The 22977-nt window shown below is 36.2% G+C and overlaps 1 protein-coding gene across 1 annotated transcript in view; it reads right to left on the bottom strand.

Moving 5' to 3' along the window:
* LOC139797236 (collagen alpha-1(XXVIII) chain-like) overlaps window positions 1-22977 on the bottom strand; it is a 30983-nt gene that overhangs the window by 3818 nt on the left and 4188 nt on the right. Inside the window, exons 5-30 of the mRNA XM_071746219.1 lie at window positions 22209-22268; window positions 21383-21436; window positions 21038-21082; window positions 20248-20274; window positions 19938-19982; window positions 19442-19486; window positions 18801-18854; window positions 17485-17553; window positions 16732-16800; window positions 15359-15427; window positions 13161-13229; window positions 12646-12714; window positions 12492-12560; window positions 11422-11490; window positions 10173-10244; window positions 9518-9586; window positions 8348-8419; window positions 7415-7483; window positions 6933-7001; window positions 5292-5360; window positions 4776-4844; window positions 4017-4085; window positions 3505-3573; window positions 2781-2849; window positions 1884-1964; window positions 1021-1056 (exon numbers count right to left, since the gene is read on the bottom strand). Of these exons, the coding sequence (XP_071602320.1) occupies window positions 1021-1056; window positions 1884-1964; window positions 2781-2849; window positions 3505-3573; window positions 4017-4085; window positions 4776-4844; window positions 5292-5360; window positions 6933-7001; window positions 7415-7483; window positions 8348-8419; window positions 9518-9586; window positions 10173-10244; window positions 11422-11490; window positions 12492-12560; window positions 12646-12714; window positions 13161-13229; window positions 15359-15427; window positions 16732-16800; window positions 17485-17553; window positions 18801-18854; window positions 19442-19486; window positions 19938-19982; window positions 20248-20274; window positions 21038-21082; window positions 21383-21436; window positions 22209-22268 (1626 nt within the window). The remainder of the gene's footprint in view (window positions 1-1020; window positions 1057-1883; window positions 1965-2780; window positions 2850-3504; window positions 3574-4016; window positions 4086-4775; window positions 4845-5291; window positions 5361-6932; window positions 7002-7414; window positions 7484-8347; window positions 8420-9517; window positions 9587-10172; window positions 10245-11421; window positions 11491-12491; window positions 12561-12645; window positions 12715-13160; window positions 13230-15358; window positions 15428-16731; window positions 16801-17484; window positions 17554-18800; window positions 18855-19441; window positions 19487-19937; window positions 19983-20247; window positions 20275-21037; window positions 21083-21382; window positions 21437-22208; window positions 22269-22977) is intronic.

Below are 22977 nucleotides of genomic sequence, written 5' to 3' on the forward strand. Positions count from 1 at the left end.
CCAAAGATTTTGTTTATAATGAATATGTGTCCTACAAGAACTACTAAAAATTTTACTGTTTAACTTTTAAACCTGACCTCTCAAGCTTGAAATGAGTCTCAAATTTTACGATGAGCTATTTCATGTGGCACAATAACAATCATTAACTTGGCAGCACAGCAACACCTTTATCTAAAAAAATTAACTACTGTTGTTGTAAAACGTATTTGGTGATGATTTGGCTCTCTTTAAAACTTAAAGTCAAAACCCGTTCATATTTTAGCATCTGAATAATAGGAATATTCCTTTTAAATACATGGAGTGGAGAAATAGACCCAGCTTCAGGAAGCATATTGCTTGTAGTGAGCTGGTGTATGACAGTGCCAACAGAGAATGGGATGAGGATTCATGAACCCTAATGTAGTTGGCCTAGTCTATTAAACAATTTTCAACAGAAAAAAATAACCTTCTGCCTTCAGAGCTGTTTTTTAGAGAAGTGATAGCTTCCCTAACATGCAAACAAAATGTTTCTTATTGTTAGAACAATCGTTTGCTATATTTTTTTAAAGTTCATTAGAGGACTTCTTTGGCAATGAGTCAGTCTTTCAAATACAACCTTTGCTCAGCTTCCATCATAAACCTCAGTACTATTTATATACTCACTGACATGTTTTACCAAATTTGGGTGCAGTACAGTTCAGGCTTACCAGAAATATAATTAGGTTTATAGCATGATAGACCATGACAGGTTTGAACGTCTTTGATCTTTAGACTCTTATAAAGTTTTTACAAAACTGGTTTATCTAACAGTAACTAAACGAACACAACAGAAAAATACCTAAAATCACCAGGAACTTTAAATTCCATTTCAGTATAAAGTAATCAGAAACCTTTGCATGATTTCTTTCTGTATTATTAAAGAGACCACTTCTAGTCATAAAGCTTGTTCCAAATAATTAACATTGGATACATTTAGTCTCATTTTATCTTGTATTGTGTATATCTCCCCATAGTGGGACTTAAATAATGGAATTTGCTTACTGTTAGGCCTTGTTCTCCCTTTGGTCCAGTTTTGCCCTGTAACAGTGATTGTTAATTAAACTTATGCAATTAGTTAGTAACATTGTAATTCAGAATATGACTTTATCGATACCATTATTAGAATAATATTTGCTCAATAAGAGCTTTTGCTAGAGAGTGTTCTTGTGATATTACCTTGTGCATGCAGTGTCTACAGCCTCCTAAAGTGGTGAGGAGTGGGCACTGGATGACCTCAATAGACCAGTGATGATCACTGCTTGTCAGGTTGCATTAGAAAGGGAGAACCTGTGCAAAGCTTCCCTGTCTACCATATTGTGTGTTTCCTTTCTCACAAGGCTGTATACTTGGCTGACACCCTGAAATGATGAGAATTCTGCTTCATTATATTGGAGCCTAATGGGGCCAGTGTCAAGGCAAGAACAGCAATAGTATTTATATATCTCTTGATCATCTGAAAGTGATTTCATTTGAAAGTGTCAGAATAGAGAAGTGCCATATTTTGCTTTCCAGCTTTTGAGGACCTGCCCATCAGCAGGATTCACTGTTTTGCCTCCCTTCATCTGTTCATCAGCTCTGAGGGAAAGCCTCAGAGAGATACAGTTAGTTGGTAGCCATAGACTAGAAATGCATAGTTTTGTCTTAAAATACTGGAATTGTCTTTCACTGCCTTAAGAAGAAACTGCATCTGCGAGAAGTGAGGTGTTCAGCAGGGAAAAGTCTTCTTGATGCTTTTAAAAGTTTTCATAGTTACAGTGTCTTAAGTATTTCAGATTATATGTAGTTAAATAGCAAGAAGAAAACACAACCAAGCTTTATTTTTAAGTAGTTTAAGAAAACAGACATGATAAACTTGAATTACTTACAGGTTCTCCAGATAAACCAGGGTCACCCACACTGCCTTTTTCTCCTTTTTTCCCCTTTTCACCTGTAGATCCTCGATCTCCCTTTAAAACCATGTTGGTAAGCAGACAAAAAGTCTAAGTAAGTTGTTAATACTTTTCTTATTTCTCTCTAGCTTCTTTCATTGAATTTACCTTCAGCTTCTGACTTGGGTTAGAAATCCTTGCTAGAGGTCATTTAAATAAATTCATATTTGTGAGTTTAATTGATAACTTGCAGTATTGACTAAGCATTTTTATGGGAAAAAATAGCTAAAGCAGTTTGAACAATAAACCATCTCAAAAATGTACATGCAGACACAGGGGTTTCATGGGATATTGCATGATTGAAATTATTATTTGAGATTGAGAAACATAAGACAGAAACAGGGAAATTGAGAAGAAAGGCAAGGGCATAGATGGAATGAATAATGGGAGTATCACCCTGAGAAACCTTTTGGCCCAGAAAAGGTGTTTGGAATAGCAAGCATGAATTAGTGCCTCCTGGTTTGATTTTTAGTAGGCTTTGTACAGCTTCTGCGCTATCACATCTAAAAACTGATTCCAACCCACATTTCTCTTTAACATTGATGTAATCCCCAAATTTTGCATGGCTGGTAGGAAAGAGAAAGGCAGTGTTATTAAATGTAGTATATATATGTCTTCTGTTTGCACTAGAAGATAACCCTCATATGATATTAAAAAAAGCAACACTGAAAGAGATGCTGCTATAAAATATTAAAACAATCATGTGAATGACTGGGGTTTTCCCAGATCCCCATTCCCTTTTCACAGAATTCACATGCCTTTGATGAGAAGTGACTGTAATGAACATTTTCAGTATGTTGGCTTCTGTCATTATCTCTGATTTGGATAGCATACCTTTTGTCCCAAAAGCCCTTCTCCAGGGGGGCCTCGTGGTCCTGGCATTCCTTGAATTCCTCGTTCCCCCTAATGATAATCCAAGTAGCGATATTATCCCTTTGAAGTAATTCAATATGCATGAATTTTACATGTTCAAAAAGAGAGAGTTTCAAGTGAGGCACTTGAGGTAATGTAGTTGCTAGCTTATATTTCTCAAATACTTAACCAGTATGTCCACACTACAGATACAAAATACTGAAAAAATTGCACAACCATTATTGGTTCTAATTCTCTTTTCCTTTTTTCCATCCCATTTTATTCCTTGTCATTCCCTCTTTCTTATTTCTGTTGTTGAGCCTGATGTGATCTCATCTACATGGTAAAATTAGTAAGACATATAGATTCAGGGTAGAGACTCTATACTATAGGTGGTAATTCTTATAACTATTTCAGAGCATCTCCATGGGCATAAGAAATGGGGAAGAGGGAATGGTATTTTTAATTTTGTATCTTTCATTGGTAAAAGATACTCCTGCTTCCCTCTCCCTCAACACACACACCCTTGGGATTGTTTACAGCAGTGGAGACAGAACATACTTCATAGGTGCTCAGGTTATCCTTTTTATATTTTAGCCTGAGCTTCTCCTCATGTAAGAAACAATGAGAAATCTCTGTAACACTGTGATGGGCAGATTCACAACTCAATACAAGTTCAATATTGAAGACACTTGAGTCTTTTTACCTTAATTCCTTGAATACCTTCACCAGGAGGTCCCAGAGAGCCGGGTGGCCCTGGGCGTCCTACAGCTCCCTAGAGAAAAACCCTGCATGCGTTAAATACAATGTTCATAATAAAATAACACAGTAAATTGCTAAATTACTATGTAATTTCAAGTCCATCCTCTACCAAAACTGATGTCTTTTTAGAAGCAATTAATATAAGATAACACCAGTTCATGACAACATGAACTGAATCTCTGGGACCAGTAAGCCACGTTATGCAATTGGCAGAAGGCAATGGTATATGGCTAGTAAGCTAGGAACCAGAAATCTTTATTTTCTACAAAATAGAGATTGTATTTCTTAGCTACCTTAGTTATTAGATTAGTTGTTTCTAGTGAAGTGTGAAATATGTAGATGTGTATGAATGATCACACATTTTTATACTATACTTTCCCCCGCTTTTTTTTTTTTTTTTTTTTTTTTTTTTTAATAAAATAGACAATGGGAGATATAATAGTTCAAATGGCTTACTTTTGGTCCTGGCAGGCCTTCTCCTGGGGGACCTGGGAGACCAATTGGTCCTCTACTACCGGGATCACCCTGAAAGTTGATACTTTAAAAAATAAGTAGGGAATACCAGAGTTTGTTTTACTTCTAGAATTACCAGCATCTTTTGTACTCAAATGGGACAAAGAATAAAATTACTGAACAGCACAGTGCAAGTCCAAACAGTCCTAACTGATCAATGTTTCAGATGGAGCAAGAAAGTTATTGAGGATAAACAGTGGCTAGTGGTCTAAACACATGCAAAGACATGGACAGTCAATTACACAATAGTTACACAGGATTTACAATTCCTTTATTATAAAATGAAGTCCAGGATCTACAAACAAACAAGCAAACAAAAAAGTGTTTTTGCTTGCTGTGTGTTGGTTGAATTAGACTTTATAACATTAGCACTATTCTGGCACTGTTCTGCCCTTGGGCAGCTAGGGGTTTGAGGTGAATGGAAGAAAGAGTTGTATCCTTTTAAGAGACAACAAGCATATTTAAATAGCTGTAGTGAATCCTTCAGTTGCCTGTGTAATTCCAGTAAACCTGCAGTTAGCATTAGGATGAGTTCTGAAGGGAAGCTTGAATATCTTCTATGTGATCTACCTTTTATTTACTAATAAGTAAGTTAAAGCTGGATTGAAAAGGTATTCAGACTGTGACGTAAGTGGAGGAATTTTATCTACATGAAATAGGGTATACACCTGCATTTACTTATGTAGAAGTTAAGGCCTGTACCTTAGGTCCTGGTAGTCCAACTCCATCTGGGCCTTGTTCACCAGGAATCCCAGGAAGGCCTGGCAAGCCCTGAAATTATATGTACAGAGAGAATATTTATTTAATTTATGACTATATTGACTACATACAATATGATAGTATCTTGAATATATTATCTTCATGTCTTAGCTGGGTTGTGTTCTATTGCTTGGGAAGAAATTTTATGTTGTTGGGCAGAAGACAGTGTCCCATATCATGAGTGAACTGATTGAAACATCAGTGATAAGAAATAAAAGCCCCATTTGATATATGTTGCATTTTGTAATCAGGAGGAGTGGAGGACACTGAATGTCATGAACTGTTCTCAAGGGAGATTTGTATTTCCTTCTGTACTGAAAAGCATTTCCACCACTGAGGAGCCTTTCTAGGCTTTTAGACCATAAAATCTTTCCTAGCATGTCAGCCATGGGGGTTAATGACTTTGGTGTAGCATCTATTTCCTCCTAATTCCCATTAAAAAATTGTCCAGAAACTTACAGGTGGGCCGGGATAACCATCTCCTTTGGGCCCAAAGGGCCCTGGGGGTCCTGGAAGACCTCGGTCACCCTGATGAAGGCAGGAAAAATAGCTGAGGTGAACGCCAATACAAACTGTGCCAGAAATTTTCCATGAAAATGACATTTCTTATATACTGTAAGTTGATTTTATCTGTCTCTATCTGCTAATGTATTTTACTCTGAATGATTACTGTCTGTTATTAATCCTGGACTAAAACTGGGATATTTAATAGTACTGAGGATTGACATGACCTTTCACTTCTTAGTCACTAATGTAAACAGCTCTGTCTCTTGTCATTTTTGGCCTACATATAAGAATTACTTTAGTCATATTTCCCATACTTTTGTCATGGTTATTACTGTTCCAGCTTTGGGGAAACAATCCCATCATTGACAGGCAAAAGTTTAGTATGGGAACTGAATTACTCAGTAGCTACTTTATACAATGCTTATAACTGAAGATGTCGAACTGGTGCAAATCATTGGGAAAATTGTGAATCTGCTGCACATGCTGTGTCTTTGTGTGGCCAAAGGGCAGGGGATAACAGTGCTTTCTGTAGCCAGTTTTAAAATGATCTGTTCTATCACAAGGTACAACTTAGTGGAGATGTGTGTCTGAGATTGAAGCAAGAGCAAAAAGTGAAGAACGTAGTCACAGAAACATGCAGTGTTGCTCAGTTGAAAGACCTCTGGGAGCTCAAGGCTGAGGAAGACAGATTGCAACTCTGAGCAAAGGACGTGCTTCCAGTTACTTAATTCCTACTGGATTCCCAGGCATAGGACAACATGTGCTTCTCTGAATTAATCGTACTGTCCTAGAAATGTATGTGATTCTACCATCATCATCCCCTCCTGATGAAAGTGTAAGGATGTTGAAAGCCACTCACTGATTGAAAACTGATAGAGATAGTTAGATGTGTCTCATGCTTATGTTACTGTGTTCCAAGTCACCCACAGAACAAAGTATAAGGGCTATACTCTATAGTACTGTCAAATTCACTAAGAGGAAAAAAAAGAAAAGGAAAAGGGTGGGATCTGGTTTAATTAGAGGTTTGTATGTCTCAAGTTTTTTGGTGTTAAGACAAAATCAGACCTGGAATGAAGAGTGGCTTATGATAGTTGAATGTAGGTAACACTGAGGCAATACTAGAGAAATGCTAGAGAGAAGTTCTTAGTGACTAGCTACTTGTTCATGTATTCCATTACTTAAGGCATCTCTTCTCACACTGGCCCATGTCCTGAGATCTTTTTGGAGTCTGTGGATTACCCTATGTCAAAATTAGGAATGAAGCAATGGACCCCAGCTATGAAAAACTACCTGATCTTGACAGCTGTAAGCATGTAAATCAGGTTTTCTGTCTGTATTCACTCATCATCAAGTAAACCCTGGTTTACTGTTTTTTTCTGGTTCTTTGCCATGTGAGACCTTATGGTTCACAGAGCACAGAAGACTGACCATCCAGGACTGGCTCTGCAAATCCTTATATTCTTCCAATGTTGTAGGACATGCATGTTAAGAGCTGGAGAACACTTGGCTATTCTAGGCAATTCTGTTGTTTCACTGAAATCCTGCCTTATTTTACAGTTGTATCAGAAATTAGTTTACCAATTTATGAGCTACCTTTGCCCCAGGAAGCCCAAAACCTGGTTCTCCAATTGGTCCAGCAATGCCAGGTAATCCCATGTCACCCTGCAATGAAGAAAACGTATGCTCTCGTCACGTATTTTATTAAATACCAATCACAGACTGTGGTTTTGGATTTCTGTTATATAAATGTGTATATATTAAATGTAATAGCTAAATTTATTTGTTGCTGTTGCAAGCATTAAACACCAAAAATAAAAGAGAGAAAAGTATTTTGATATTCAAAGGCATTCAAAACAAAGAAATGGACATAGGTAAGCCATGCCTCAAGCTGGCACACAGTTAATACCAGGGCATGGTGATAACTAGACTGGACACAGTCCATAACTTTTCATAGGAAAGAAGAAGTTTTAGTTGACCTCATAAGCCTGAAATTATTTACATGAATAATAACATGGCCTACATCACTGTTTTCACCCTGTGTTTAAAAGCACTGCAAGCTGGAGTGTGGAAATTACCTTTGGTCCAGGCACAGCTCTTCCAGGAGGGCCTGGCATTCCAACACGTCCTGGCACACCAGGCTCTCCCTGCAGTGAAGGAAGGAGAGCAAAACCAATGGTTTTACATGGGCATGAGCATCTCATAGAGAAAACATTTATGCAACAATTTATAATATACTGTTTAAGTTCTGTTAGAACTTCTAATATTCTATTCCATGTAGAGTGACATTTAACTATATGAGAAACTGGTAACAGTCATAGTTATCATTTCTCAAAAGAAGTGAGATTCTTCTCAGTCTCTGAACAAATAAATATTAGAAATCTTTTTCTTAGTGTATCTGAAACTTGGTCCAGCACATCCAGCACTCAATGCTTCCTGCTCAGCTGTGTAGGTATACTGAAAAGATTTTTTTTTTTGTTACAGCAGATTTATTTAAATAGTCCTTTCAGTGTACTTTTTCACCCCTTTTTATGTTTCCTCCTATGTGGAAATACACATGTAAAAAATAGCAAAGGACTCAATAAGAAATTGCAGGAGAAACTTGGAGTAGCTCTTCTCCCACTTTCAGTAAGTACTGAGTATTTGAATTAAAACTCAAGATCCATAAAAGAATACCAGCCATGAGTCACTGTAAAGAAAAATAAAGACCTGTCATATATGTGTATGACATACAACATATTCCCAAATATTTCAGCATAAAAATACCAACATTAGGGTCCCCTTTTCCAAACTGACTGGGAAGCAATGTGGGAAATGAGGTTATTTTTTAAAAAATGCTTCTAGATGTTTAAAGGGATTATGAAATGTCTTGCTAAGAGAAGCCTTAGCTGAACTTTTTTCTTTAATTTTTAAAGAAGCAAGTTCTTTCTGGGACACTTGTTTCTGACATCTAGAACAAAGCAAAGTGTTGAGGGAGCTATTTAACACATGTAACATGTTAATAAACCTACTTTAGCTCCAGCAGGCCCAGGCACTCCTGTTGGTCCTGTTAATCCACGTATTCCTCTCTGACCTTGATCGCCCTAAAAAATGGACAAGACATGTCACACACCAAATAATACTAAGAATGTGTTAACTGAATTAATTGTATATACCAGTGAAAGACCAAATGGAGTCTTAGGGATTGTATCCTTGCAGATGTAAATTTTTGAGTTACTACATGAAAAAGATACTATATAAGAGAAATAATCAAAACAGGAAAAGATAATTCACTCAAAGGTGCTTCTTCTTTATTCAAAGAGAAATAGGGTCAATCAATTGACCTCTCTGATTGATCATCTTATACTTCTGTGCAGAAACAGCTCTAAGAATAGATGGCATAACAATTCTAAAGGGGTAAATGAGATTTAAGCATGATACTAGGCTGTAATAATTACAGCAAAAATGAAACAGCTACGAGTCCAGAATCATTATGAAAAAGTTCCAATACAGTTATGAATTTTATTGCTGTATCATGTCATGGGCATGTAATCCCTACCAAAGTAATCTGACTACAGGTGAATGCCTTGATTTTCCTTCCTACACTTGTTTTTATCTCTTCCAGCATCCTGCAATTGTGATACCAATGTCTTTATTTCTTTTCTGTTGTGACATTTAATCTCTTGTATGTCCTGTCCAATGTCTTGGACATTTATTCTATCAATTGCCAGTGTCTTTATTTCACAGGATACAGATGCTGTTATGAGAAACTGGGATTACTTCTCCATCTGTGAATCAGGATAGAAGACCAGTGCAAGAGCCAGAACATAAAAGATGGACCCATTTATTCCTGCTAGGAGAAGCAGCATTCCAAATTAGATCTTTGTGAACTTTTTGGACCAGATACTACCAGAGGTACCAGAAACTGTAAGTCACTGGACTGTTGTGCTGTCATTTAAAAAAATAAAAATTGTGAAAAAGATGTGCTGGCTCGTCTTTTAGCAATTTTGTTGTTTTAAAAGTTGTTTGAGGCTGAGCCTGAAATAAACTCTGCAGTTTACCACTTTTAGAAGCACTAATTAACCTGTTCATTGAGGTATATTTTTTCATTGCTTATAATAGAGCAAAAAAGAGAAAGCTTTGACAGACCTGCTCCTTAAACATTAAAACTTTGATTATCACCTTTACTAAGGAATTCTTACCTTTTCCCCCTGTATTCCAAACCCTGGAGAACCTTCAGGACCTCTAATACCAGGTAACCCTGGTTCACCCTATAATAGAAAAATCAAAGCAGCATTACACAGTACTGCATAGGCATGGTGCAAGATTAACTCTATTCACTTGAATAAATTCATTAAAATCCTAGACCTTTTAGAGCCTATGCCAAGACACTCACTGATTTCAATAGGTCCAGGATTTTCCTCCCATTTACAGAAGCAACCTTTGAAAAACTCTGTGTGGAATGCATGAAGTAGTATGTGTCCTTAGTGAGGATTGAACACTCTGACTATATAATCTTTAAACATATGGGGTTTCTGATTGTAGGAATATACCATAATCAGAAGGCTCTGAGAGGTTTCCCTTCTGAGCTGTAGGAGATGCTGGATGAAGAAAGGCCCACAACTATAAACAAGATAAGACAATGCCCCATACCCACTCCCCTGCCAAAAAACCACATCAAAACAGAAAAATAGAAGTTTTTTCTAAAAAGTATGTTTGAAAGAGAATTTTTTTTCATTAAAAATGTGCTACTTTCCCCCTTGTCCTTGAACACACTTTCTTCTAGGTGTGAGCACAGGAACAACAGTAGGAATGCTTAGAGGGAAGCAGGTAGATTGCAGACAGAGATGAACCAACCTTTTGTCCAGGGGCTCCATCCTCTCCTGGAAGACCAGGCAAACCTGCCAGTCCTGAAGGACCTGGCTCACCCTGACAGCAATAAAAAGTAAGTACTACTATTAAATGCAAACTTGGTACTATTCTTTCTCTGAATAAAGGAAATCTATTTTAAAAAGTTTTTGTAGATCATATATGAACTGAAATTTTGCTGGATTTTTTTGTAAAGATGACTCTGATGCATCTGAAAATATTCTACCATCTGATTGTTTGAACTGTGCATTTTATCTATGCAACTAATATTATTAGCTGTTAATGCTCCAACTCATTCTTAAAAAATAATGCCATCATTTCATGAAGTGTCAGCATTTGAAGTAAACAACAGACAGAGATGACTGTGACATGATGACTGAAATCTTGCTGGTGAATATCAGTGCAAATCTATTAACAGCAGTGTAATTGTCATTGGCCTATTTATCTAAAGTTCAAGAGCCCGGCCTTGTTTTAGATGAAATGAGATTATTTGGAGTCAAATGAGTTAACTCAGCATTATCATATTCTGTGAAACTGAATTATTGAGAAATTGAACAATTTATTTCCTTTTCCAACCCTGTCCCAAATCTCTAATAAATGAGAAAAAACAGGACAATCCTGTGCCTTTCCACAATCACAAAAATTCTTTTTAATCTGTTCACATACTTTATATTAATCTGGTTGTTACTAAAATAGGGACTAGTTAATATCTTGGTCTTAATATGGTAATATGATCTGGTTACAGCTTCCTCTCCTCTGAATGACTCTGCTTTCTGTCTAGTAGCACAGATGGTTTCTGGTATGAAGAAAGGATATAACTGTGCTTTGTGAGGATCTAACTGCTGCTTTGTTACATCCTAACCTGTATGAAAGGGGAAGGAGCAGCACAGTAACCGCTGTGCTACTTTTGTTCGCCAGCTCTTAACTTACACTGGGGACTGCAAGTTCTGGCAACTAATATTCTGGATGGTTTTTTGGGCAGAGCTGTAGGTGACCTGACTGGAGCATCAGCTAAGCACATGGAAATTTTCAGTCACAAAAATCTGAATACTTTTGTACAGTATTAGTGTAATTAAAATGTTCCAATTTGTGGAGGTCATTGAATTTCTGTGTTAAAGGAGTTAAAAGACTAAGAACCTAAATTTTATTTCTAAACCTATCTTAAAGTGCAGAAAGAAAGGATATTCAGGAAACACCAATTTCAGATCTGGATATATAACTAAATAAAAGAATGTACCTTAGAACCAGGTTCTCCAATACCTCTTTCTCCTGGCACTCCAGTCTCTCCTGGCAAGCCTTGTTCACCCTTAAGTAGAAATTGTTTTTTCACAGTCTTATCATGCGAAAATATAAAAAATGTTGGTTGCTTATATTTACAGAAAAAATAGTGTGATATTGTTGTTACTATGTGTTAAACCCTTGGTCCTAAAGATTGGGAATCTGCAGCATGTTCTGTCAACTCAAAGTTGTTGTTGGAAATTATTAATGCTGTAAATCTATAATTATATGGCCTGTAAATGTTTCCCACTGAAGAGGCTGATACCTCAGGGTTGCCTGATAGCCACAGGCAATTCACCCTTCTCTTTCTTTTTACCAGTACTAAAGCACATCCCTGCACAATCACTTAAAATGGAAGATGTTATCTCTGATGCTGCAAAATACTTCACCTAGCACAGGCCCTTTCCCTATGTACACCTCTCATTCCTTTATATTATGCTTTAATAGCTTCCAGTCATTGAGAACTTTATCTGTTCCTCTTTCAGAAAAATAATTTCAAAACTCCATTGCAAACACTTCAAGGAATGTCTTTCATTAACAGTTCTGTATTTTCCAAGTCAGTCAAGGATGAATTATTCTGACTCTTTTCCTTCGGCAAGAGTAATATTGAAATTTTGGTGTTATTCTGTGTTAAGTGCAACTCCTTTTTGTAATTGATTCACTGAACCTTCACCTGATATGATGAAACTGTAAGTTCAAGGCAGACAACCCTTTCTATGGAAACATATTGGACAAAGTGCAGTTCACTGTCTTATCTGTAGTACCTCAAAGTCTCTGTGATGCACCAAACCAAAACCTAAACAGATAGATGTGGCATTGTTTTTTTGGGGGCTTCTCAATGGAGTAGGATCTGTTGTATAATATTCAATAATATTAATACAGAAAATAATTTCTTGCAGCTATATAAATGTTGATGGTGTTGGTGTTCAGCACTTTAGCAACCATAGGAATACAGAGAGACCATTTCTAAACCAGTAAATTTAACAATAAAAACAGCACAGTTGCTTTTACTTCAGAAAATTCTCTAACCTTTGGTCCAGGTAGTCCCTGTCCTGGTAGCCCTCTAGACCCAGGTGGTCCTTTTGGGCCCTCCACTCCCTGAAAATATTAGTTAAATAATTATTAAAATATTCTCTGTTACTACACATTTAAGTGTGTGGTGAGGGGGAAGTGAAAACTGCACCTTCTCTCCTTGAATTCCAATTCCAGGTAATCCAGTTGGCCCAGGTAAACCAGGAGGACCAAATTCACCCTGGTAAACAAAGTAAATTTGGTAAGTTGTGTAAAATACAGCAACAATCTGGGAATGCTCCCATGCTGACTTAATTTGCTGACTTAACCCCTCTTGAAGCCAGAGAAGCTGGGGATCTGGCCTTTTATCTTTCATATCTGTGTCTATTCCCTGCTGGCTCTGTTGCAAACAACTGCTAGGCTCTTTTTCCCTTTCCAAACCTTAACTTTCCCACAGGATTCTGTGGATGCTTTTTGTAACATTTCCTATTTTAATATGAAGAGATGGTAAAATAGGTTGTGAGAGTTTATTGGGCATAAATCTCTTTACAAAATACCTTATTATCCAGAGCTTATTGTAGTTTTCTTGCCTCATTACACCTTTTGTAGTGAATATCACCCCTATATTCCCTGAATTATGTAGATTTATTGGCACTTAGTTAATCCTCTGGTGCATTTACTGCTCACCTTTTCACCTTTCATGCCAATGCCTGGAGGTCCACGAGGGCCTTTTGGGCCATCAAAGCCACGGTCTCCCTACATGAAAAAATAACATATTGTTAATTGTAGAAACAAGCAGCTGTTCTCTCTGAAGTAAGGAGAAGCACTGTTCGCTCTGCCAGAATGAAAACCAAAGCAAGAAGAACCAGGGAGTAGCTCCTGTATCTGTTTTCCAGGGTACCAAGTAGGTAATTTTTTCAAGTGACCTTGCTCTGCAATTTGAAATTTCTGATCAAAGAGCTGAACAAGCTTCTTCTTATCTTTTTGCCACCTTGATTGCTCAAGGCCCTATCCTGCATCTCCTCAAATCAATGGCAAAACCATGACTGATGTAAATGTCAGCAGGGCTGAGTAATGAGACTATTTGAAAGCTGAATTCTGCTTATTTGTCTCATGGGTTAATCTCATTAAAGCATGGAAATGAGGCTCTGGCTCTCTAAGAACTTTGCCAGAATACAGACCAAGTGAAAGTGTATTGTTGTAGAAGTCTGTTTGTAAATACCCTCTTTCTAAATGTTTATTTAAAGAGTAGTGGTCTTAGAGAAAATGTAGCTTACTAATAAGGAGACAAATATTGTATTTTCTTGTACTTCTATTAATAAGATGTGTAGGGACAGATCTTAGCTCATGTAAATTGCCACAGAATCACCAAAGGAAAAAAATCTATGGCCCATACAGTTCTTTTCTCACTCTAGTAACTAATCTCATAATTTTAACATTGACTGAAATGCATTATGTGGATTTCTGTTTAAATAGAATACTTTACTCCTGAGGAACACATGCCTTCAGTTTTCTTTTTACTGAAATGTCAGCTTGAAATAAAAATATTTCGAAATAAAGCAACAGTAAAGTTTGCTTTAGACTAATAAATCACCTGTTTAAAACGTGTTTAAAACCAGAGCTGTGGTACTTGGCAGCTATGAACAGAATTAGAGATACATATAAACTCTGTTGATACATGCTTGGCTCCAGGGCAGATTTGGCTGCAAAAAAGTAGTAAATTTTTTATAGAATCAATAGTTCCAATAATGATAGCAGAATTCCAGAATTTATTTTTCCTATCTCAATTGCTCAGTAGTTTTAATTTGATTATGCATTCTGCTGTACTTGTTCCCACAGTGCATTATTGCTGTGCTTTACTTACTTTACTTCCCACATGAATTGGCATTCCAGTGTCAATGCCATGACATCTGAGTGCATTTCCTTCAAATAGTTTTTTTGTTTGTTTTCATGCATGAGGTCTACTAAGCAAATACAAGCCATCATCATCAGGTTAGGTAATATATATAATTAATCAGAAAATATATACTGGATGTTTGAAGATAGTAAGTTGCTAGTGGTGGTCAGATTTAAACCTAGCTGATCACAGCATCATGCTAAACAAAATCCCAAGACTTTTAGCAAAGAGACAGTTAGGGTCTGCATCTGCAAAACAATTTTCTGTTTTGCCAACAAAAATTACTTTGGTCCATGTACAAAATTCAATGAACCACTTAGTTATTTATTTAGTTCATGTACAAGCTGTGTCACTTTGTTATTGTTCAGATCAAAGATCACAGTGACAACTCAGCCTGGGAGTTGGTTTTAAGGTGGCAGCAAAAAGTGGGCCTATTAAGTCTATCCATGTACGTGCAACTACTATTGTAATTATTTCCACTGGATCTGACAATGAGTGCCAGCAGCTTTCTTTTCCCACAAACTCAATTCAGACTTCTGCTAAAATTCATAAGCCAGTGGCTGACGTATTTAGGAAGATTGAAGCCTGTCTTCAGTGAGAGCAAAGGTCTCTCTATAGAAGGATTTAGAAAAAAGCAACAGTGAAAAGCCCACTTTTTCATCGAGGAATATCTTTTATAGTATTTTGTTTCAAGTCAGGTGCTCCAGGCTCTTTTAAAATTATAGCTGGAATTCTTTAGGCTCAGATCCCACAAATAAAGTGTCAGATGAATTAAATACCAGCTTTACAGGTCCCAAAGACTAGCTGTACCTAAAAGTCATGTTTCGAGCAACTGAATTCTATGAAAATATATTCAATTAATGGATGCCAAGTTTTAATTTTAATTTACAAGCTACTTTCTCCGATTCCCATGTCTGCTATGGAATTGTCTTGGCATGCACGTACGTAATGGTGCTACTCTGATCTTAAAACCCTTCAGCTGCTGTACCTTTGCTCCTGGGAGTCCTTCTCCTGGAGAACCTCTTTCTCCTTGAACACCTTGTGGTCCTTGAGGTCCCTGTTAACGTAAGTTTAAAATGTTCTAAAATATGTATTAATCACTCAAATCCACAGCAGTACATTCTATGTCATTGCCAGTTTTCAGCATGTCTTTAAATGTTGGTGTAGTTATAACCTGTTAAAAATAATACAGTAATATGATATTTAGAGTGAATAAATTATGAGCATTCTGGCCTGCAGCAATAACAATGCAGACAGTTTTACTATTCTGGTTACTATTGAAACACAAGTTATGTAGTTGAAATTTGTATTCCTTATACTTTTGACATCTTCACTCCCTAAACTTTAGTTTCATTTACTTTTGTTACTAATACTTATTAATGTATTAGTATAAGCATGAGAGAGACTCAGGAAACATTACTACCCCACTTTGACTGAATGTCACCACTGGCTTTATCAGTAGTGCTTTTTTCTTTGGGCTCTTCAGTGAGAACTCTCTCCAGTAGTGTATTTTTGATCAGGTTTGAGGTCAGTTACTTCAGTTACCAAGTCATCTGTTTTACATGGGAACACCTCTTTTGGAATCATTATTACAAATCTTTCCTTGTCAATAGGGGACAGTTACTTGTGAAAAAACTGAACAAAATTTCCCCTGTGGATGCACTAGGGTTCTTTCAACCATGTGGTGAGAAATTAATTCCAGTCTGCTTTGTTGTAAATAGCTCAGTAAAAGGTGCTGTCCAACACCTTGAAAAAATGTGCCAGTTAAATTGACATTTTCTGAATTGCTACTAAGTGGTTGAATTTCCAACTACCTGGAGGAGGAAATTCAAATGTGTTGGGTTGTTTTTTTCTCTTTCTGTTTTCTTCAATAAAGGTAATATTGTTCAAATGGTTATTAGGGACTACTTACACACTCTGAATGTCTTTAGGAAAGCTGCTTAGGTAAGACTGTTTCTAATATTAAAGTTGTTGAAATGGGGTCTCCTCCTCAAAGCCATGCTGATGTTAATGTTAATGACACTGAAAAGCAGCCAACTTTGAAGTTACCACACGTGGACTTGAATATATCATAGGACAATTTTTTAAATATTTGTGTCATTTTGCATAAGACATTTTTTCATAGCTGTTTTGGAGACTGAGATAATCAGAAAATTTAAGGAACTGGAAATATTTCCAGTTTATTGAGGGAAATTAAAATCAGACAATTTAGTATCAGTGAAAGTGAGAACTTACAGAAATAAAAAAAGAGATGGTATCATTTAACACACATATATCGCTTTTAACAGGGATTTTTCCCTCAACAGGAGAATTTTTCCTTTCTGTGCTCTTCCCCTCTCACCAAATACAGAACAGACATACCATAAGTCCTGGCTCACCAACTCCAGGTGGGCCAACAGGGCCTGGACTTCCTGTCAAACCGGTGTCACCCTTCAAACAAAGATGTATTTTGAAAATGCCTGATTTAGGTATTTGTATATAACATCTTATCAGACATCCTGTGCTTGAAATACTTGATGCAGAAGAATCAAGTGGCAGAGAAAATGAGTGTCCTCAAAGTCATACAGTATGCAGAGCCCAGCAGACAGTTCTGCATTTGAAAGAAGACAATGTTGAATCTAAATGCTTAATTATTCCCACCATATTCCTAGTACATTATGTATCACTTACTGTCCTTTTCCAAGAGGTCAGTATTTCTATTATAGTGTTTCTTTTTTCTTTATGCCAGTCATCCAAATCAACAAGCCTGTTTTTCACAGGGTAATTTTTGTTTAAAACTATGCATACATTTTTACTTAGCCATACACTGCCTGGGTGGAGTTACGTCAAGCATAAGAACTCCTGTAAAAAAAGTTCTTTAGAGTACTTTTTTTTTTTTTTTTTTTTTTTTACTTTTTTTTTTTTCGTTTTTTTTCTTGTTTTTTTTTTCTTTCTTTTTTTTTTTTTTCCCCAAAATGGCTTTGCTCAGTATACAAAATAGCTTTCCAATACCATAAAAACAGCATTTGGGGGCCTGAGGTTTCTCATATATAAGCAAGGGTATTATCTCAACTCTCTCATTTTTCTTTCTTATCCTACAATATATGTAATATAGAAAATGAGAGATGTTTGTACCTTTGGGCCTGGAAGTCCTATTCCAGTCTCTCCAGGGAAGCCAGGTGGCCCAGGGAGGCCTCTTTCACCCTTTTCAAAACATGAAAAAAAGTACAATTCTGCTTATAAATTGGTGTCTAGGCAAACCAGTTTAACTCAGTTTGTAACTTCATATTTGGTATATTCTGTATTTCAGTCCACTGGAATTGTCTTACAAAGAATTTCATCTGTTCACCCTTTCAGTGCTTCAAAATTCCCTTTATTAAGAACATAGATATTTCCTTTACAAAGTGATGACAGATTAAGCAAAAGGAAGAATGTTTTGTTTCCTGGGGAATAAGAGTTTTGACAGCCATTTGCTCTATGCTTCACTGTTGGCCAGCAGGTGTTTTAAGCATGGTGAAAAGGGGATATCAGGAGAGATATCATAAGAGTTAATGTCCTTTATAAACTTATTTTCAATTTTTTCTCCATGGCAATATTCCTTTCAGTAGCTGAAGAACCCATTCAGGTTTGACTGTATTACTCAGATATGGTTTTTCAGAGAAGCAAACTGTAACTGTGATCTCTCTTAACCAAGATAAAGCAGTTCCCATAATTTTCTGTAATACCCCATGATATTTGCATCTTCCATAAACTGCTTTGATACAGATAATCAAAGAACCACTGCATGAAGCAATCTCCATTTTGCTGTACCTCCAATTCGCAGTGGGGTGAGAAGTAAAACTTAGGGATTTAATAAATTTAAATCATGCAATTTTCAAACAAACAAATATATTTTATGTTTTCAGAGGGGACTGGATCTGGCAGTGAAGCACTGGGTGATTTCTGTAGCCCATGCTCAGAGAGCCCATTGCAAGACTGTGGCCTGAATTGCACTCCTCCTCCTCCTGACTTACAGATAAGAGCAACAGTAAACAGTGGAACTACTGATTTTGAGCTATAGAATTGTGAAGAATGTACAATTTCAAGAGAAGAGTTTGACTGAGATCCCAAACAGAAGTCATGCTTCACACGTAGAGAAAAAAATTAGTTTTAAATTGAAAACTGAAGAAATGCAATGCTATACTGCTGCTGAGTAATATTCTGTGAACCTGCTGTATTTTAACTGTTCTTCAGAAAAGACTGGAGTGTAATTTGGATCTGAGCAAAGAACAAATGAAGAACCTTTCTTAGGAAACTTTAAGAATACAAAGAACAAATGATTTGCTAGCAGTGTCATATTGAACTGTATCCCCTACGGGAAGGGTATGAGGTATAAGGATAAAAGTATAATTGTTGTGAGGTTATATTAGTACATTTTAAGATTATGAAAGAAGAAATAATGCAGCTCTTGCCTTTGATCCTTGCAGGCCTTCAGGCCCTTGATCTCCAGGTTGTCCTTGTGGACCCTATTAAAATAGGAGTGGGTTTAGGGAGATTTTTTGGCTTTCAGAACAATAGCAGCTTGAAAAACAAGCACTAGTTTGTTGTAGTCTGCATGAAAATATGTTATAAATGTTTCAGAATTATAAAGGTTTGCTTTCTTATGGATGTATAAATTCAGCTATTCAGCTCAATTGGAGCTGGGTCTGGTAGTCGGGAGAAAATCTGGATTTCCCTTCATTGGAATGCAGGTAATCTATAGTCAAGATCTACTAAGAGGTCTGGTGGCTTCTTGGCCTTCAGTCCAAGACTACTGGGATGAAAAGAGATTAAACTATTTCCATGTAGATAATTAAATAGTTAAGACACTGAAGGGGAAATGAGTGATTTTGGTTTCTATGGAACTGTATTTGCTGTGGTCTTTGAGACTGAATGAATTATAAGGATTTATTTGTCTAGTCTGCTCCTCCAAATTCTTGTTACTCTTCCTGTTTAAGAAGATAGATTTTGGATTCCTTGAGCTCACTGACTCAAAGACTTAATGACAATTTTTATATGATATTATTTCAGAGCTTTGAATCTCAGTGAATCAGTTTGTTTTTTTTTTTTTTACCTGTAGCCCTCTTCTTCCTTGGGGGCCTGCTGGACCTTCACGACCCTGAAAGGCAAGGGGAAAAAAATGGGTACATTTATGTGTATTTAGATTTGGTCAAAACACTTTTAGATAACTTTGTGCTAAGTTATCTTATTTAGATATTTGTACATGAAAAAAAAACCTAATATTAAGAGAAGCTCAGCAGCCAGCAGGTATTGAATAAATATTTTTACTGTGGTAATCAGTGTACAGAATAAGAATGAACAGAGTTATCAAGGACAATTAATCCAGGATTGAACTCTGTTATATTTAAAATACAGAAGGAGCTGAAAAAGTTACTGAAAATTGTATCCTTGCTCACTTACTTTTTAAAAAATGTCAGTTATTCATTTTCCTCAGCCTAAGAATTAAGATTTTCCTTAAATCTATCACAACGGCTGTTATTCGGGGAATTGTAGTTTTTCTGTATTTTAACTGTTTTTCCTGAAAGCATAACAACTTCATGGTTACTTACTCTGTCTCCTTTCATTCCTGGGAATCCACACTCACCTCTTGCACCCTGGAAAGGAACAGGAATAAATACTTAAAAGACATATTAAGCATATCATCCTTATGCTTTAGTTGAAAACCTGTTAATGACATTATAGTAATTGTGCTATAAGTTTATTGGGTAAGGAATGTACCTTCCATTAGAGCCTATGCAGCATCTGATAAGATGATATTGTTTATTACAAATGTTTATAAGAAATATGGCACTATACATAATAAGTAGCAATAACATCAAACATCTATATGTAAGTACAAGGTCTGACTGAAAGTACTACCTTCTCTCCTTTATATCCAGATTTCCCCTGGGAAAATAAAAAGCAAAGCAAATTGTGAGGATATACAATTGAAGTTAAGAATGTGAGTATTTGTGCTACTGACATTCTACTCTCTCTAGCAAAACAGCATTTTCGATTATAATGTATAATCAGGTAGGAAAGGTGATTTCTAATAAGCATGGCAATCTGACTTTAAATACTTCATCTACTGGTCACAATAGATGCTGTTTTATGTGTGAAAAAATTTTATGAAAATGTCACTTTAGACTGGGATTTTTTTGATGTAAAGGCAGATCAACTAAAGTTCTTAGGGAGAAACAGGATAATATAAGAAAGTGTGGAAAAAGTCACTATTCAAAAAAAAAAAGAAAATATAAAATAGGGTGATTCCTAAGTGAGTTAATTCCAAGTAAAGTACTAAGAGGCTGCTTCTACAGTTACTTCCTACATGTGTTTCATTCAGCTTTTTCATTGCTGTCACACACTGAATCCTTTGTTTGTGAAATAAAAAATTTAAACTGACCCAAAAAGGTGCAGGCAGAGTGTCATTTTCCGTTATGTTCTTTGTTTACCATATCAGAGCTTTTCACACTTTTTAGGAGGTATGCTCTATTATTAGAGAATATTTTCGAGATCACTATTACAAGAAAGAAATTGTTCCCTTTTTTTTTCAAAGATAATGTTTTCAGTTCATCTAGCATTAATGAATCATTAGCTGGTAAACCAGAACTGAAATGTGCTATTAGGAACACTGCTCATTGAAGAAGGGAAAAAAATAATCTTTTTTTACTTCTGCTCCGTCTTGTCCTGGGATTCCGTTAAGACCTGGCTCCCCCTGTGGATAATGGAACACCACGATCAGTGTCATGAGGATAAGACAGTATTGTCCTGATTATCTGAGTATGTATCTCTGGAATACAGGATGCACACCTGCTTTCTTTTTTTACACCGTGATGGTTTTATAGGATAAATGTAAGACTTGAATTTGTAAAGAATCTTAGTCTTTATTACAACAAAAGAAGGTAGATGAAGTTTAAGAAATTCACAGGTGAAAACTATGTGGGTACTATTAGGATATTCTTTCCATATTAATGAAGTACAAAATCGTTCACCTTAATCTGAAAAATGGCATCACCTTTGCTCCTTTCAGTCCTGGAGCTCCATCGTCCCCAGTGCGACCCTTTTTACCCTGAAAACAACAAAATAAAATTTTTATATATAGTAGTCAAATAATTTTATTTAAAATACATACCCTTACATGTATATGCATATTATATATATATATATATATACAATATTTACTTCCTTTAGATTTATTTTTTAAAAGCTTTGCAGTTACCATAACCTTGAAATTAATATTGGACCATTAAATCACAAGAGTTCTTTTTGAAATGTAAAACCTGCAGTTTAGATCACCAAACTCCGTATTAAGCAGTCCCCTAGATATGCTTAGAGGTTCTAGTTGTAAGACTATTCTAAAAGAAGTCACATGTATTTTACCTTATTTATAAGTCTCTTGTCTCAATTGTTCCTAAACCATGAGCCTCTTGCTCTTTCTCTTGCTTTCAGAGAGCTTTTCAGATATTAATGTTTGATTTGGGGCCAGTTGTATCCACCTGGTCTCACTGTCCGATGAATTATTACTGTCAGGTGAATTATTGTTCCAAATGGGAAAGTTCCTTCTTCCAGTCTCCTAAACTGCTGTGGCTAAAAGGAGAGCCTGAACACATCATGTTGTTGCTTTTTTCACAGAGAGTGTCTCATGATGTTCTCAGGTCTCTCTACATTTCCTGCTGGTGTGACATTTCCAAGCAATTTAACTATGGAAAACTATATATCGAAGCTTCAATTTTTGTCACCTCGAGATTTGACTTCAAGTAATTTCCTAAAAAAATTCCAGCAAAAAAATAAATCTTGATTTACACTGTTTATGACTTATTTGAGAAATGACAGTTACTTACAGCAGGACCAGGAAGGCCTCTTTCCCCCTTCTCACAGTTACAAGTGCCAGCCTGGTTACACTTCAGACAAATACGGTCCAAATCAGCACATTTTAATAGAAGAGACAGAAAACACATTAACATTGCTATTAAGTTCCTATATGACTAGTCTGAATACACCAGTAAGAACAAGAAAGCAGTTAATAGTTACATGTTTTAAAGAAATCTTTTTAAACTGTCACATCAGGAATGTGGCCTCCTACATTCCATTCAAAAATCCATATCATTCCTGCTCCTAAAATTCCAGTCATCTCTGTAATGACTTTACCTCCAAACTCTTCACAGGTTTGGTTTATTGGTATGTTTGGTCTCTGATTGTAAAATTGTTTGGATGAGTAGGCACTGTAGAGATAGCCAAGACATTCTTTTTCCACTTTACTCCACTATATGTAGGATAGATCATAATTTGGCTCTAGCCATATCTATAAACATGTTATGAATGTATCCTTTTATCTAGTTAATGCAATTAATTATAATAGATTCTAATCTTTCTCTTTCTTCTGCCACTTCTACTGCCATGTGTCCCAGTCAGGCTTCATTATGATATGTAGTTATGGGATTTTTAGGATCTTTTTTAAACTTTAAGACCATTACATAATACAGAATTATTACATATACTAGAGTTAATTTTGGAGAAGGAATAAGGAATTTTGGTTTTATTCTTCGCATTATTATTAAACCTCCACTCAGTGTGGAGGTGTCTAGAAGCGACGTGTTTAAATACCATTCT

Source organism: Heliangelus exortis, chromosome 6 (genome assembly GCF_036169615.1).
Source record: "Heliangelus exortis chromosome 6, bHelExo1.hap1, whole genome shotgun sequence".
Taxonomy (NCBI): domain Eukaryota; kingdom Metazoa; phylum Chordata; class Aves; order Apodiformes; family Trochilidae; genus Heliangelus; species Heliangelus exortis.